The sequence below is a fragment of the Puntigrus tetrazona genome, chromosome 23 (genome assembly GCF_018831695.1).
Source record: "Puntigrus tetrazona isolate hp1 chromosome 23, ASM1883169v1, whole genome shotgun sequence".
Lineage (NCBI taxonomy): Eukaryota > Metazoa > Chordata > Actinopteri > Cypriniformes > Cyprinidae > Puntigrus > Puntigrus tetrazona.
In genome coordinates this window covers 1,237,206-1,255,881 of record NC_056721.1, presented here as the reverse complement: position 1 = coordinate 1,255,881, position 18,676 = coordinate 1,237,206, and the positions used below count along the sequence as shown (strand labels likewise).

The window sequence follows — 18,676 nt, the reverse complement described above, 5'->3', positions numbered from 1 at the left end:
ATTAAAGCCAACGAAACAAGGACTTGATATAATAATACACATTATGTAAACAGGACATGTTGATTATCTTCCGGGTCCCTGAGGGTGCATAAGGAGAGACTGTCCTCTCTATAGCTTCAGTATTACATCTCTCCAAAGGAAATCGCATAGAAAATGAAGATCCCTGCTATACGAGCATAATCACCTTCATTTATAGTTATCTCTCAATAGCTTATCTTGAAGAGCTAGCTGAAAACAATTTAAAAAGAGTTCACACTGATGGATTATCATGTCAAACTGATCGTAGTTCGCTCTTGAAACACATGAGGGGGAATTACTGAGAGTGACCACAGCCACCATAATGCTGCTGATTCCATTACTAATTGTCTGTGGCAGTTGGCATCCCGTTCATTTTAAGGGATTATGTAACCAGGCTTTGACACAACATCCCCTCACCCATCATAAAATAAAAAAATCCTAGTTGAATGCAAGGTAGTGCTGAATGCAGAGGACACAGATGGTACATCGTACATCACTTACCATCATAGATCTAGGATTTAACATAAAGTCTATTAAACTACATTTGAGGTGGATACAGGGAAACACAATTATTTCTCATGCTGCAACGCTATTTAACATGGGATCAGTTTAGAAATATGTAGGATCATCCAAATCGGATAACCGAAAACATAATCTGAAAAGGTAGGTATTTACACTGCATTTATCAGAAAACGCTGTCACTTCAAGTATTTAATGAATATTTGCTGGATCTTACGTATTCTGAACAAGAAACTTGTTTAATATGTATCATTGGAGAAATTAATTCAGTCACTGAGTTTGTTTTTCAAAAACAGCCACTTCTAAGAATAAAAGATTATATAACAGTACAATAAAAATGCTGTTAATTGGCGTGGATTTAACATTTTGAAATGCTACTGCAGTGAGTATGAAAATTATTGACTATATTGCTGTTTTTGTTCCCGTGATATTGCTTATTTGATTCATACCAGGTTATGTCATACCAAGGGTTCTCTTATGCAGTTATGCACATGTGCACTCTTCAGAAATGGCACTGACTGTGTGTACACATATTTATAACATATAGTTTTGCTTTGTTTGGTGCTTCTGAACATTGTGTTGGGGTCTTTAAAATGAGTTTCACTCTTGTGGACAGCATTGTTTATATTAATGTTCTTGATGCTACTCTGGAAAATTATGAATTGGCAAACTGCTGGATATGATCTGTAAATATGAATGTATGGTTTCTAATGTACTAGAAATTTCACTGTTATATCCCAACTAAAATATATACATCTGTACAAACGATATCAAATACTGCACAGTTTACAGCTAGCCAGCCCAGAAGCGTGAGCTGTTATACTCAACAGACCTGAATTATCTTCTAGAGACTGGCTAGCAGCCTCGCTATAGACAGAGGTATTAACACAAGGTGTAAATAACCAAGACTGGAATGCACGGCAGCAGGTAAATCTTCAGAGATCTTAGACTATGTGTATTTAAGGGTTGATGAAGTGAAGCTGCAGGAGGCTAGAAGGCGAGGTCTACATAATCACCAATCTGCAGTACACGAGAATATCTTCATTCACACTGGGAATCTTCTTCCCACAACCATTTTCCTGTGTGGACTTTGGTCAAGGACAGAATCAGAGCTATACCAGTCAATTACTGGCAAATCAAACTCCAGCACTTTCCTGCCAAAAAGGAGTTCAAATGAAAATGAACTAAAAGTCTGGGATGTGTAATTAACCTGCATGCTCCTCTCCTCAATACGGAGACCAATTAGTGGGGCCGCACTGTTAAACAAGAAACCGAAATAAAATGTAAAGGAGCACCCATGACCTTAAATACAGCAACACTTATTAGAGCTACAAGATTGAACTGAAATGTCTGGATGTAATCATTCAAATTAATCAGAAACATTCCACCACCACCAAAACCAAAAATAGTGACAAACTGTGTTCTATATTTGAATTAGATAAGAATTTAAGCACAGAAACCTTTAAATGACACAACGGCCATGATTATAATTGTTTAGACCAACAGCTTAGATCCTGTATCTGCATTTTGAAGGTCAGTGACAAATACACAGATCACAACCTAATGTGAGCATGATCACTGCTCAGTATGAATCTGATCAATATAACGCTGTCTAATAATAGCTTTTTGTTTTAATAAAATCAAACATGCCTGTGATGAATTGGCCACCTTTCAAGGGCATTGAACAGCTTCTTTGATTGACTCTTTTAGATATAAGCCTGATAGAGCAAAAAGCAGGAATAGAACATGGACGCAACATAAGTTACAACTTCTGTGCCGCTTGAAACACTTTTTGTTTGTGTTTTTTAAGACTACAATAGCATTTTTCCTCCATTTTTTGTGTTTTTTTCAATGATATTTTTCTTCTTTCCTTTTCTACATACTGTAACAAATTTAGAATTCGTAGGTACAATGTAATTGTCTACAGTCAATGGACGACTTATGCTTGTTAGTTATGGTAAATTATGGTGTTTGCTGATGTACTCTTGTAATTATCAAGCATCCATCAAACTTCATAGAAAATCTAGGGGCAATCAATATTTACATTTCACATTTATTTATAGCATTATTCCTGCAATTGAAATGGTTCCTAAATGAAAATCCAAAATCACAGCAACTGTTAATACAGGTAATACTTTGAGGATTACTTTGCTCAAAATCACCATACTCGTCAAAAGATCAAATAAATCCATGATGACTCCATCAAGACATCATTTTAAACTATGACAGAGACTTAGGTTATTTGCTAAGCTAGTTCTCCGTGTGTATTCTCTCTCACCACAGGCCATGATGGCATGCAAACTCATGGGAATACAGCTTCAGTGAATATTAAACTATACAACTACAAGGATATCCCAGAATATTAGCAAATGTCAGCATCACTGCATCCAGACTACTAGATCCCTGATCTGCTCACTTATGTAACTCAGAGCCCATAGATGTTTCTCTCTTTTCTTGCATGACAATGCACAAGCGCTTACAGAGGAAAAACACAACATTAGTACAACACCTGACTAACTTAAAAACAAATCACACTGCTGATTGCAGGAAACACACTTTAGACAGGTTTAGATTGTATTTGATTGTATGAAAGAAGTCATAGTCACAAATTCTGAAAAATTAATAAATAAATGAACAAATAATGTATGCTTAAAACAACAAGAGGGGGAGATTAAATAATGACATCCAATTTATTTAAAAAGGACACATACTGATGTTTATATGCTTAAGAATCAGTTTAGATAAGGCACTAAGCGTAATCTGATTTTGTGACTGAGGAAAACAGTATCTAAAACTATTATTCTGTTCTTAAGTGAGAAAGAAAGAACATCCTAACAGATTTGAAGAAAAGAATGTGAGCAAAATTATGACCCTTTGTTCTTGTGTAAGTACTTTCTCTACCATTGCTAGTTATATCAGGATCTGTTAATAAATTAAAGAGTCCTCAGAGACACTTGAAATGTCTCGCCTCAATCCTGAGGTTCACCATAGTTGCTTTTCAGAGAGTTGCGTAAGACCCGTGCCCATCACATTACGTCAGAACTGGACAGGCCTCTCACACAGCCTCATTCATCTCTGCTTCCATGAGGATCACTGTTCTAGCCAACCTGGGAAGGAGATAAAATAATACTCACTGAGCAGTCCAATATGAATGCAGTAGAGGAGGAGACGTTTTGATGGGATGGAAATCCCTGACACCCTGGCAGGACCTGAGCACTGGTGCACTGGGGGCAAACGCTGTTATCTATTCCCGTCAGCGCCGCCACCGGCAGATGACTGTCTTACGTGGAGTCGAGCACCACAGCGCAGAGTGCTGGAGCTCTGCTTGACCAGGTTACATTTTGTCCCGCATCCGTTGCTGTAATGCCAAGAGCCAAACACTTATACACATCAAATCACCAGATCATCAGAGAAAAAGCTGTCAAAACATGTATTCGGCAAGAAAAAACCCACTAGGCTCAAGGGATTTATCAGTCAATCATTCAAAGAACTTGGGAAAAGAAACTGAATTGAATCAATTTTGCATTCATAACTTTTAGGTCCGAAGAGAGAATTTATAAAATTCAGTAACTACAATCATACTGTAAAAGTTCTTTATATGTACCAAGCTTTACAAAAAGCACTTACTCTCAATCATTTCAATCATTATAAGCGTGGTATATTCATAGAAGAGGTGTATGAACAGAAAGCTCATGTTTCAAATCTATAGATGTAAATTATCTTCTTCAACTTTTACGCAAATTAATGGTTCCAGCAGCTCTCATAACGTAAGCGACTCCCTAATTCTATGTCATTAAAATATCGTTAACGATGTGTTGAAGCAAGCTGCATGAACGGCTTAGAATTTACCAAAACCTACAACCTCTACCAGCAATAAAAAGTGTATACGTCTGATCAGATTTGCTTGGCGTGAAACTAAGTGCTTTTCCCGTAAAGATAGTACTGTAAATGCGAGCTCAAGAATGTGGGCATGCGCGCACTCTGCGATCACATATAATTTGCTATTAGAAGCTGTTGTAAGTGTTCCACGTTCTACAAGCTGTTGGAAGCGTCATAATTTAGAAAACACAACGACAGCTTAAGTTGCAAATTTAGCAAAACGCAATCACTTTATGTAGTTGCCAATGCACTGACCATGACTGTAAATATAAAAATTATAATTACTAAAACTAATAACAATAAATTCAAATACTAAAACTTTAAAATAAGTGTTACAGTCTACTATATGTAAACATTTGGTGCAACTCTTGATCTGGATTCAGCTAGCTTTTAAGAAAGAATCTCTTGGCATTGACAATGTGTGTGTGTGTGTGTGTGTGTAGATAGAAAGAGACAGGTCAGAGAGAGAGATTTCATTGTCCCGGCATCAAGCCAAAAGCAGGTTCTCTTGAGCTTCCACTTTGTGTCTGGTTTGACACGCTGCTAAAAGAAGCTGCCCCCCAGACAGATTACTCTCAAACTCCCTACGACTTTACTAAGCAAATCATCAACCAAATAAAACAGCGTTCAACTGTCTTGTTAAGGCTAATGATGAATGTTTTGGAAGTGGACGATTGATTGTTTTCAGCTACCAGCAGTAATTAAAACACAGGCTAGACTTCATATACACATTGACGGGCATCACTTGCATCTACAAGCACACACTAGAGCATAACCGCGATGACAAAAAGCAATACTCTCTAAAATGAATTCGACTGATTGATTGGATTTGATTGGATTGATTGGTTAGTTAACTGATAGATAGATAGATGAAATAGATGTGATGTGATAGATAGATAGATAGATGGGTAGATAGATAGATAACCGCCTGGTCAGTTTAAACAGATTCGAAATATAGTGCACACATAAAGTGTCATTTTTAATATAGAGAATTAATTGTTTCCTGTAACTGAATCATGCTCCAGACTAAAGACAGCTTTCATTGGCTGTCACCAGTGCTTAACTGAAGCAAACTCATGTCAAGAGGTCTACAGTATCTGCAGAAGTGTGGAGTGCCAAAGTACAGAGCTAACTGATCTGGCGCTGAAGTCAGCATAAAACATAATCTAAAAGCACTGAAACCACAATGCATCAACACCTTTTTGCTTTATATAGCTTTTTGTGAAGGCATTTACCACTACCTACTCATTGTTCGTTACAGCTGGATTTTCAGTTTCGTGCAATAAAACACAACAAACAGCACATCACAGCCCGTCTCTCGCAATTGATTTTCGAACCCTTGGATTCAGCTCGTGGGTGGGTAAAATAAATATAACCAATTGTTCTAGGCGTGAGGTCAGACATCACAATGATGTAAACCAAGTCTCACAAAATACCAATTAAAAATTAGTTTTACTAAGGGGTAAGCGGAAACTAAAAAAATTCAAGCTATATTACGAAGCTTAGGAGCGCTCATCATCCTGGAGGCATGTAACACAATATGCGCTGCATTAGGGGAAAATGTAAATGTAACATCAGATTTTTACACATTTAAATGGCATAATTTAGCACTTAAGTTTTGAATTATAAAATAATGAATGAGTTTTGTAGTCAAGATATATTAGCTCTGTATCTGTCTTCTAAGAGGCTTTGCTGGAGTGGCATTTAAGTGTTTGCTAACCCCAGATGAGGAGAATCAATCTGCTTCCTGCCCTCATGAGCGCAGGATGATAAATTACCCAGCGAAGGACCTTCTGATCACTTGAGCTGAATTTGGGATTTGAAAAGACTGGAAATGCTGCTAATTATAAAATGAGAGATATAGGGCTGTTTTGACAGAGGTAAAGGCTTTGAATACATTTGCTATGATAATAGTTTTAATAAAATGAGAGCATATGAGCTACAGGCTTTAACTAATCCTAATGAGAAAACTAGTAAAAATTGGTCATAGCAAAATGAAGTTTCAAATGATATACTGAAACATTATAGTATTATATAGTTAGTTATTTGTAAATGATTATTGAGCTTTCTATGAAATGTATGAAATACTCATGTTTCGTGTTTTTATGAGTTTATACAAGTGCTCCACACATTAAAATCTTTTTGTGTACATAATAATGTTAATGTACACTGTATACTTTATATATATATATATATATATATATATATATATGTATATATATATATATATATATATATAATACAAAAAATAATTTGGATGCGATTTATCACTATTAATCATTTAAGCCAATAGTTTATACACCATGTCCTTAATTTGACCCAGAGTGTGAGATTTGGTTGTCACATTGACACATTGCCCCAAAACCGTTCTAAGAAAATAGAATAAATGAGAGTATTCATTGAGTATTTGAAAGATCACATGGCGTCTCCGGTCCACTGCTTGAGTGAGGTGTGACTAGCACCCACTTCTGCAGGCGTTGCAGGGATAAATTTATCCAAGTCATGTTGCTTTCTCATATCAAGTGGGATCTTTCTGCCGTGTTAAAAGAAGCGTAGCTTGTTCTCGTATAATTGATTATCTACAGTAAAACACCTACTGTAGGGTCTTCAATTACCTAAAACCAAATGGCACAAAAGAAGAACGGGCAGAGAAATAGTGAAGCGTTGAGATATAAGTTTTGCCCGGACTCCACAAATCAGAGCCGAGAAACATGGAGGATTACACTGCCTGCTTGCAGTCAGTTACTCTGGGTATGTCATTGATGGGCTTTAATGTTTGAGCTGGTCCACACTTGAGTCTGGCCCACAGCGACTGATTTCTCTGTTTAATGGATGAAGTGTTGTAGAGATGGCGCCCTGTGACCTGCGTCTGCTGCCAGTCTGTGGTGTCATCCTCGTTCCCTGGGAGCTCTTCATGGGGACTTTTGGAGCATTTGGCACAGCTTTCTTTCATATGCCATTTAATGGTGAACTGCTATATTACAACTCAGAGGTTCTGCTACTTGAGTAAATTCAACTACAGATTATTTATTAAGTACACATGCACTTGCCTTCACAACGCATGATGAATCAAATCTTTCATGTATAATGCTGCAATAAATAGGCGAGAGGCTTTATTATATTTATAAAAAAATGGCTCAGATGAGAAAAAGTTAAATAAGGTACAACATAGACTTAAAAAGGCAGAGATTGATTCTCGTGAGTACTGAAGGATCGTGAGATGAATGAACATGGATGAATAAGGTCATACTTTAAGGTCAGCAAGATCCATGTAGAACCATTGCTTTGCTAACACCACTTAATGAAACAGCTAATTTGATGATAGCGAGCATGCCTAAATAAACTACTAGTTTACAGTGAGAATTACAGTTACTAAGCTTTCCTTTCACAAATCCAAGAACTGGTTGCTTTGTGTGTTACTGAGAATATAATTACAAAACATTATTTACGTTTACTTTTATATAATTTGACCAACAGTGACTTCTGAATAAACTTTTCCTGTACAGGAATTTTCAGAAACAGTTTTCTCTTGTGTTTCTTTATACAGTGACATGAAATCTTGTAAAAAGTTGCTCATATTACTCTCCCTGACTTTATCCTTCTCATTGCAAAATCGGAAAGCAACTCATCTCTTTCTTTAGAAGTCCAGACTCAAACTAGACCACAAAGCGCACATCTCCTTCCTCTCCTATGATCCATTTTACATAATCGTCTCACACAGATGCCAAGTCTGACACACAGCAGCATGTATCAAATCTTCAGTCAGACATGCACATATTCATATTCAAAACCTGCCCTAGTGACAGGGAAATAATCTCCACTGACATCAGAGGGTTCTGTTTTTTTTTTTTTTTTTGGTTGTTTGGAAGAGGAGCACCAGTTTAATTAAGCGGGAGGCGAGATATCTACTCTAATTAATCTCTAGCTGATGCTCAGTTCCAGGCCTGAATGGTCTTTATGAACTGACAATCTGTTACAAAAAATACATAATGATCAAACTTCAGAGCATGGGAGTTCCTCGAGCTAGAATCAAGAAAAAGCCATCAGCCGAGAGAAGGTGGAGGAAAAACACCCGCTTCTGTTAAACAGAGCGTGACTACTAAACAAGTTTTGACCGTATCAAGGTTTAAGAACGACGTAACAATTTTCTGCTCTATAGCAAAAAATATATTCATGAAAATGTAATATCGAGAAGAAATGGAGCTTTGAAATTATGCTCTTGGGGCTAGAGCCGTTTCATTAACAACCTTTGATATGACTTTCGCTCCTCAGAGTCTTTTAATTACTTCTGCTTCTGGCCATTATGTCTGCGAATAAGCGTTAATACTCACTTGTGGTCTCGTGATGAAGTTTATCACAAACCATAATAACCTTTCTCTCTCTGTAAATCACTTCTTTGAATATGCAAAAGGTTTTTGACATTACAAAAGGTTCTCCATCCTCCTAAACATTTCTTGAGTGGAAATACAATTATGCATAAGTTCAGCTGCTTTCCCAAAGCATTCTGTGATATTCACTTGACGGTGGCATACTCTGGCAATTTATCCCTGAGTGCGTCTCCGATGTTAGAATTTTAAACACATGCTAATTTCCTGTCAAGCATACGATGCAACAATTCTCTTTAAGTCTGATATACTAAAAAAAATTGAGTTTTTCGTATTAAGTTCATGCTGAACTGATATGAGGACAAATAGCTTTCATTACATAAATTCTGTTATTAGAGGTTTGCAGTAAAATCAGCCCGGAGATAATAAGTGAAATTCCAGCCACAGAGTGATTTGCACTAATCCCTAAAAGTAATTTCAGAAATGGCAGCTGGTAAATGATCAAGCGCACAAACTGAAAAAGCGTGTCTTGATTCACGCTGCACCTCAAGCATATTCAACGTGACACTAACAGAGACTTAAAGATATTTGCTTATGAAAGAATTATAAAAATTATTTTTAGAAAATAGGAAACTGGGCTGAACTTAAGACATTCTTAATATATTGAAACTTCTCTGCACTCTCTCATGGCATAACATGTACCTTTAGCTTGAGACATGGTATAGCAGGAGCTTGTATTCCTTTTACACTGATTTACAGAGTTTTTAGATGAATAGCTGTAATTTTGAGAACAGCTAAATAGAAGGAATGTATCTCATGTTGCGACTTTAAAAACAATAATAATATGCTGGGATGTAGTGAAAACTGATGCTATTGAATGGCAGTGCATATATACATCCAACCGTATCTATGAGTTTTCATAGAAGGTAGGTTTGTTCGGTTAGATCACTTGGTACAAATTGTGCCCGAGAGCGAGGAACTCGGTTTGATTTGTGTAGTTATCGTTTAACAAAACAGTTCAAATCTGCATAAAAGGAAGTTGAAATGCATATTTTCAACATGATAGAGCATACACTTTTAGCAACAGTCCAAGGGATATCAACACTTACATATTCACATAGCTATATCAATATAATAAAAATGTGCATCGTGCACCTGTGTTTTAAAAGGTATACACTCATTGGACATTACTTTTTAGGTAGTGAGCTGTACATGAAACCACATATAGACGCTAAAAATAAAAAGTGCACTGAAGGTACATTATTTTTATGTATAACCAGTTTGGAAAACTAAATACACATTTGTGTAACTATATGTCTAAAACACTATATTTTAGTTTGTAAATACACACTATTATAACACTATAACTTTGATTTATGTCATCGAATATATCATTAGCATAGGCATCATGACTCGTATAATTCACTGCATGTCCCTAAGCTGATTGGGTGTTTGTTACTGCTAAACATTTATTGAGTTTAGTTCTGTTAGTTATCAGACACCTTCCACCTCCCCAGCACCACCTGTATATAGATCTGCTACAGGTAACTCATGTATATGGCTATTGTGTGCTGTTGTGTACTGCTAACAGCATGTTTTACGCTCATAGTAGTATGTGTGTGTTTTCATCAGCATAACATTTTAGCTATTTCTTTTGTTATTCACTTTTAGCTTGAGAGTCATGAACTGCTACCCTGATATTTTCCTGTATGCCCCAACTAATGGGTTTGTTATTCAGAGATTGATTGCGAAGCATTCAGACCCCTGAGGCAGCAAACAACGTAAGCATTTTATTCTCCTCTGCAAGCTAATTCTTACAGGTGACGTTTTGGGTGAGCGTCTCTGTACTCTCTTTCTTCTAAATAAAACACATGTAGCATCTTCTAAAAAATAAATAAATAAAAATTCCATTACTAAGTTGGCCAAATGATTCTTATGACATGTTTTTCTCTTACTGTCGCTCAGGAACAGTCAACAAGTGTTTTTCTTGGTCAAAACATGGCTGCTGGGTTGGTGGGAACTGGAAAGGCGGGCGCATTTATCACAAAAAGCAATTATTCTTGAAAAGTGAACAATTAGGGGACATGATTGAACTGCTCAAGCAATTAACACCCTTTATTTGGGATCTTAAACAATCGAAGCTTTGGTTGCTTGGCTGGTGATGAGCCATCCAGTGCCTTTGCACCTTCAGAGGACATGTGTTCGATAAAACCATTAGCAGCCTTCTACGTTCAAACTTCTGACCCTTCAATACATGTGACATATAAGGGATTGAGATGGACCTCAGCAACAGGACTAACGTCAGCTGTTGGTGAGCATGGCATGAGAAAAGCTCATGCCGTTATTTTGTTCTACGCTTCAGCGACAACAACCAAATCCTATTGGCAAGTTTATCAGTCAGTGATGAACCAAATCATCAGAGCCCCATCCTCACAGCAAAGCAGCGCTGAAAAAGCTGGGCTACAATTACATGTACTTCAGGTTGTGAAATTACATAATAAAAGCTTATTTTTTACTCGTTTCTGTTTTATTGTAATTCGCGATAATCTAAACACATTTTAAGTCACAGAGGCTCGATTGATACAGCTGATGAAACAATGATTCAGAAAGCAAAGTGACAGTTGCTCGCACGACTTTGGAAAAAGGATTTTCTGTGGACCGAGCTAATAGTTTTGTCCTGTATTTGGCAGCAGAAAAGGAGATTGGGGAATTGGAGCGCTAAACATTTGATAGGTCTTGTGGATTTCAAGACCTTTCAGTAATAGATTTGGGAGCTCAGTTAGTGGAGAGCGCTGACATGCTAATCATTCATAAAGCATGTCTGCTCATTTAAACAGCTCTCTTATATGTGTTGTCATGTGGACTCTGGTCCGCTTTAAAGCTGACAAATGCCAAGGTGGCAAAACATTGGCTGACAGCTGAGGGAGACATCAAGGTGGTGTGTCTGCGTGTCATTAGTCCACCTAACACACACATTGTGTATCGCAGATGATCTAAGCAACATATTTACATCATGCTTATTCATGCGTAAGTTATTAAAATCCAGTCGCCCAAATAACCCTAATTCTCTCACAAGCTGCCTGCATTTAATCCTCAATACTAGATATCTATAGATATAAATAAATCTGAGCCCACATTTGTGTATGGTTTAAACTATGGTTCAGAGAGACAGTGTACATGATAGTGAACATATTGTGCCACAGATGATTCTTTCTTGAGGATATAACATCAAACTTTACCCTGCATTAAATCCAGAAAGAGAAATAAAGGGGAAGGAGGGAAGCGAAGCAGGGCAGATAAAGAAATGAAAGAGTATGAGAGAAAGAGAGAGTATGCAGAAATGACTGTGTTTTGCAGCTGTATGGAACTGACATCAAGCAAAGTGACAGGTACGATTTGCTGCACAGCGCAGCGAACGCCCTGGGTGAAATCTCTTTACACAAATCTCATTTTCTGCACTCCCCTCTGTCCATCTCTCTCCGATTTATCCATCACAATAGGGGCACACATTAGAGAGTATGCTAAATATTATATTCCCTTTCCTTGCTAATGCAAACCCCACTCACTGCCAGACTTCTTTAGAGATCATTATTTCTGCAGTTTTTACCTTTCAATTGATCAAAGCACAGTTCAGTTCTCACAAGACGGGTGATGTGTTTCCCCGTTCCGAAAGAGGATGCTAGATTGCTGCATGCTGGGCAGTATGCATTGCTTGCGCTTTCCTAGTTTAAAACAATGTGCAAACATATTCGGAATAAAAACAACTACATTGTTGTGACATAATCTTTATCACGCCACGCGTTTTGAGAAGCATACTCACACAATTATTTTAGGTACATATATTTTTCACAATAGACGATTTGGGAACGTGGGGCACCCTTCGGGTCTGCTATTAATAATATATATTCCCTTCTTCTTTTTAATGCAAACCCTAACAGCCATTAGACGTCTCAGGGAATTTTACTGTAGCTTTACCTCTTCAATTGATCAAAGCACAGGCCAGTTCTCAAAGCAAGATGAGCACAGTATACATATTAAATGAAAACGGTAATAATCTTTAGTTTTGGGCTACGGTTAATGGAATACGTTGACATGTATATGGCATGACAGCTGATATTAAGAATTATTCAAGATATTCAAATTATTAACTTAATGCAAACCTTTGATTTAATACTTCTGGCATCTAAGGGCAACCAGGGTGAGACAAAGGCCTTACGATCGATTTAGATTTTCCAGATGTTTCCATTATCAGTGCCCAAGCAACACTGCTTAAAAATTAGCTGCAAATTGGTAGAGCTATTGTTGATAGAGCATTAAACAGTGGATCATCAAAATAAAGTGTATCCAAATCCTCACGCTAAAGTAACAAACCCAAGAAACTAACCCTAAACCAAATCCTGATTGTAAAAGTACGTTTTGTTCACAAAGCAATTGGCAAATAATACATTATATGGGTCAAAATTATTTTCTTTTATGCCAAAGATCATTAGGATATTAAGCAAAAGATCAGGTTCAACGATCATAAATCATAAATGCAATAAAATAAATGGTTAGTAGTATACATAGCTAAGAAACTTGTTCAATACAATGTATTCCTTTCTTTTTTGCAGCCACACACATATTCCAGATATTAAAATAAAAGTTTCCGGGCAAAATATTGTCCCACCCTAACAGACCATGCATACATAAATAAGAAAAACAGGCCCTTGTGTCTTGTGTAAAAGTCACAAATATTACTCTGCACTTACATTGTAATAACACTGTAACAAAAGACACTCAAGATAATATGTAACCAGCACCACTAATGATCCTGCTCATCTAAAAGTAAATATTGGTCGAAGATGCTCAGGAGCAAAATAAACGTGGATGGCCACACTTTCACGCAGAGTCAGCGAATCAATAAGGTGAATCTTGACAGATTCAAGGACTCTCTGTAATGGTTTAAAGAAACATCTCTGCAGGAGACATACAATGAGCTGGCTTTTTAAACACAGCAATTTAATATAAATCTATACTTTCTCCCCACATTTTATATTAGGTGTCCTCAATATAAAAAAATAAGCACATGCATCTATTGTGTTCATATTGTATTGCAAAAAACTCTTTGCTGCTATTGAGGTTAGATACTATAGTTTGAGACATGACAGGTTTGGTAAAGGTAAGTTTAAGAGTGAAGCTATGTGATGGAATATGTCCAAAGTTTCATTATAAGTGTGAATACGAAATTAATTACAGATTCATTTTACATTATATTGTAAAATCATGCATGCACGCATAAGTGCATTGTTTCAAATTATTAATTTAAATGTAAGCACAGAGTGAATTAAGGCCACCTGATATAAAGTGTGATCGCTTTCTCCTGTGACTGGAAAACGTAAAATATGTATCATATGGTTATCATCGCGATCCTCACGTAGAAAATGCAGTTTTTAGTCCGCCTTGGGCCATTTCCTCATCCAGTTCCCTCTCTCTCAGCTCTTATCATCTTATACTTTCTGTCCCATTTTTCAGCTTTCTGGTACATAGTGTCCATCCCTGCTGTTTTAGCAAGAAAGATTTATGCTGTCAAGCTCATCATTAAAAATAAAATAAATAAATAAAAGAAAACCCTTTAGGTGTAATATTTCACAATAGCCAACCATAAGAATATGTTCTCTACTGTGCAATAGCTCTGTGTGAAGAATAACAGACTGTTTGAATATATTCATTCTCTCATTGTAGAGTATCACTGATCCAGGAAAACCTGATATTGAATTTTGCCATGAATGTGATTTAGGAGGCACGACAAAGGGGCATTATCACCGAATAATAATTCCACCATCTTTATTTATGCTTTTTGATCGCAACAAAGCTCCTCATATGACTTCTTCAGAAGATGTGGAATACAATGCATTCGTTGTATGGATTACACTTTTTTCCACACTGGTTCTGCGAAGGCATTAAATAAGTCGCACTTTAGAAAGTGAAGCATGGTATTTTATGCAAAATATGGCGAACCTCAATGTATATTTGAATGTTATAAACCCCTTAAAGGCTGAACTCTAAAAACGAGCGCATATCGTCCAGGTAATGCTTTCTTACGATCGTAATGCCACGCCAGAATCGAATTGTCTGTGGATGACGCAAATCTGAGATCAGTGTAATTAAGGTGAAAAGCATTACGAGAGTCTGAACAGAAGAGTTACTTCACGTGCCTTTATGAATGCGCACTGTTTCAGCCAAGTTTTACGCTTTGTCACAGTCCATGCATTCACTTTTTGTTTTGCAGACTCTAAAGTCGCAGTGCTCAAAATGCAGTTTATCACAGTGTAACAGCCATCGTGAGAGACTGTGCTCACAGGACATGCGGAGAGGTATTTATAGCCAGAATTTACATTATCCTGTCACTAGAATGGCGGACCGACTGCCAGCATGTGACAGCACACAGTGCACATTTAGGTTTCCTAAGTCCTGCTTAACTCTTCCTGATCAAATACACCTGATTCATTTCATTAGCCGAGGCTCCGAGGTCTGAAATGGATGGGGTCAGATAAGAGAGACCTCCAAAATGCTGCTGATGAGGTTCAGGAACTATCTGTAGTTAACAGCTCACCACCACATGTTTGTTACGTGAGTTCATTGATCTGTTTCTTAACAGATGATATCGAACTAATCTGACATTCCATATTCACAATGCTCACTATAAATCTCCATAAATATCTAATGAACTATAATCTAATGAACTAGCATTGGTTTATTGGATCCACAAAAAGGTGACATCTATATCTACACCTAGAAAAGGTCAAATAAAAAAATTAAGACTCTTAATTTGCTGCTTAGTTTAGGTATTGCATAGGATTAGGGGATGTAGAATAAGGTATTAATATATAGCTTAATTACTACTAATAAAAGAGACCCTATAAGTAAAGTTGTTACCCGGAAAAAAAGCAAAAACATACAAATAAAGAAGAACAACAAAATCAATACATAGAAAAGCAATATAAAAACATACAGAACAAGCTTTTTTTTTTTTCTAAAGAGGTTTAGTTTTTCTCTTTTTCAGTTTTTTTTGCCTTTTTTTAAATAATAAGTAAAAAAAAAAAAAAACATAGCATATAAAACATACAAAAACATACAAAATACAAAATAAACATTACGCCAAGCATTGCAGAACTGGTAATAAAACTGTAACTGCCATTCTTACCTTGACGGAGACTTTGGTGCTGCTCTTACATGTCCGATACTAATTTATGGAAAAATCTGAGAGTTCAGAGCTATCAGCCTCGAACAAACAAGTTTGTTTAGAGAGAAAAAAACGGAGAGGATGAGAGAGACGAAGGGGTCGAGAAGTCATTGTGTGAGGGGAGCTGACGTTAACTCTGCTTGCCTGCTGTCGCGGCGGCGTAACGTACTTCCTGAGAGACAGAAATCACAGTGGTGAAAAATCAACCCTCTAACGCTCTCGCTCTCTCTCCCTCCACCATGTCCTTCCTCTCCTCCTCCACCGCTTTGTAACCAGCACTGACTCTTCGTGGTGTGACTGTCTGTGATTGTCACATGTCCCTGACCTGCCTCGCTCACGCCCTCTATGTCGGTCTACTCTAGGCGTCAGCTTGTTTTAGTCGATCAGAGAGCAGTAGTTGTAAACACCACGCGGGGCTGGCAGCTTCTTTTAGAGTTTCTGTCCTTTCGGGGCACAGTGTGAGCACAGAAGCATGCACACTGCTGAGATGATGCGCCTTGAGAAATCAAAGTGTGGATCATTTCCCATTTTCTGTGTCCTCACTTTATAGTTCCTATCAGCCTCTGGGCGACACTACCTGAGGTGTCGTTTTCTGAGTGGTTTTGCAAAGAACTCTGACTCGCCTTGTGTGTCTCTCTTTCTATACAGTATGTATAGGGTTCAATTTCTTTTCACATTTGTGACCCTGAACACGAAAGCAATCAGAAGTAGCACAAGTGTATCTGTACAAGAAGCTAAAATTATATTGTATAAATGAGATATCTCAAAAATCATTAGAGATATTAATTAGTGCTCTCTCAATCAATAAAAAAATATGGTTAGTTCTACAGCTATGTTAGAGCTAACATTACAAGATCATGCATTAGTTAAGAATAATAGTACTTGTACTCAAAAACTCTTTGTCTGTAATAACTCTTTTTGTGATCATATGTGAAATTTGGTCATTTAATGTTTATAACCGCTCTTAAGTTCACCAGGTACATATAGATTCCAGTGTAATACACGTTAGTAAAGGGGATCTATTTGTCTATTTGGGCAGCTGCGTAACATTATAAATGTAACCCAAAAATGCAACCCATGTCATTTTTCCTGTCACCGCATTTTTAAAATAGGCAAAAGATATGAAACAGAGAGAGAATGAAAGAAGGGGATAAATCAGAACGGACTCAGCCTGGGGCACCTAAACGAAAACACTTTTTCCAGAGAAGCTATTAGCTACGCCACTGGAAAGCAGATGATGGATAGATGAATCTGCCTCCAGGTGCTGTATGCATAGAACAAATCTATACAGAAACACTCCAAATAGCGGCAGAACTAGTTTTCACCAAATGGGCTAACATGTGCTTCTTTGTTCAGTTGTAAAAAAAAAAAATTATAATAATTTAAGAACCTTTTTTTCAGCTGACTTTATTATCCATTGAAGGCTTTTAAAAGTCAGCTGTGAGATGGTGGGGTTCTTGTCTCTAGGAGAGTCTTTACCCAGAGAAGGCAGGTAATCACATTCCACAAACCATTTAGAGATGCATTCTCACAGCATTTATGATTCCTCACCATGGGCTCCTTGGGAACATAATAATATATAATAAAAAACTAACCAGAACTTTAGAAAGGCTTTCTTTAACCTTGAGAAATTTAGTAGTGTCATACGCTGGTCCATATTAGGCCTTTGAAGGGTCACATACTTTAGTTAACCCAGTTTCACGAAAAGGTCTTTTTCAGGAAGATCCTTTAAGAACTGCATTGCACAAAGCTTTTGTTGGTGACAAAACAATTGTTGAGAAATTGTAAATTTAGCCGATTTTGCTAAAAAACGGTCTGGTCAAAAGAACATGGATGTCCAATTCTGCTCTTAGATTTAGCAGACATTTTAGATTTAGCCGACGTCCTTCAGAGTTTAGTTCAAACCTCCTTCTAGTACACCTGCAAGAAAGTTTCTAGCAAGAAAGTTGTCCTCCAGAAGCAGGACTGAACACTCATGTCAGAAGTAAGCATTTTTGGGTACCCTTAGATGATCTTTTGAGCTAACCACTTCAGAACCCTTTTTTCTTTTCTTTTCATTTTAATAATTAGAAGAGCCTTTCAGAGTCATAAAGACCTTTTTGTGCAAGAGTTTTTATAGATCTTAATGTTTCTTTCTGTTGATTAACCATTCCGCTTCATGCCGTTTCTGACCCAATCCAGCACATGGATCATTCATTTTCTACTGTGTGGTGCTGATAACAGAGCTGTATACAAATACATTCAGGCGTTTCACATTGGTAATGCATGTGTTCATTAGAAACATACGTAGTCCATATTTACAATAAAAAAATTATCTTGGACAATATCTGTAAGCATTTTTACCAGCATGGTTTAGCAATTCAGCCAACTGTGCAAAAATTCCAATTCCATACTGAGAACAATTAGTAATCAAGAAAAGCAAACTAAGCAATTTCTTACTCGCTTTAAGAAACATCCTAAAAAACATATATTGTTGCCACAAAGAACCTTAATTCTTTTAGATGTCATTGTAATAAATGCCTTTCAGATATCATCTTTATTTTTTGGAGTATATGCAACAATTGTCACGAACGCGGGTTGGAGATATTCAGCAAGACGTATAGTTTCAGCAAAAATTGCTTAACAAAAGTTTCTTTACTACAAAAAGCCTCACACGCATGGTTAATCCATTCAAACAACAGTTAATCCACAAACAAAGGAATGCAAGAAACTG

General features: G+C 37.0%; 1 protein-coding gene across 1 annotated transcript in view; it reads right to left on the bottom strand.

Annotated features, from left to right (window-relative positions):
- LOC122329155 (sodium/hydrogen exchanger 8-like) overlaps window positions 1-7,369 on the bottom strand; it is a 25,822-nt gene extending 18,453 nt beyond the window's left edge. Inside the window, 2 exon segments of the mRNA XM_043225356.1 lie at window positions 3,823-3,895; window positions 7,140-7,369. Of these exon segments, the coding sequence (XP_043081291.1) occupies window positions 3,823-3,895; window positions 7,140-7,369 (303 nt within the window).
- Between the last annotated feature and the right edge of the window lie 11,307 nt (window positions 7,370-18,676).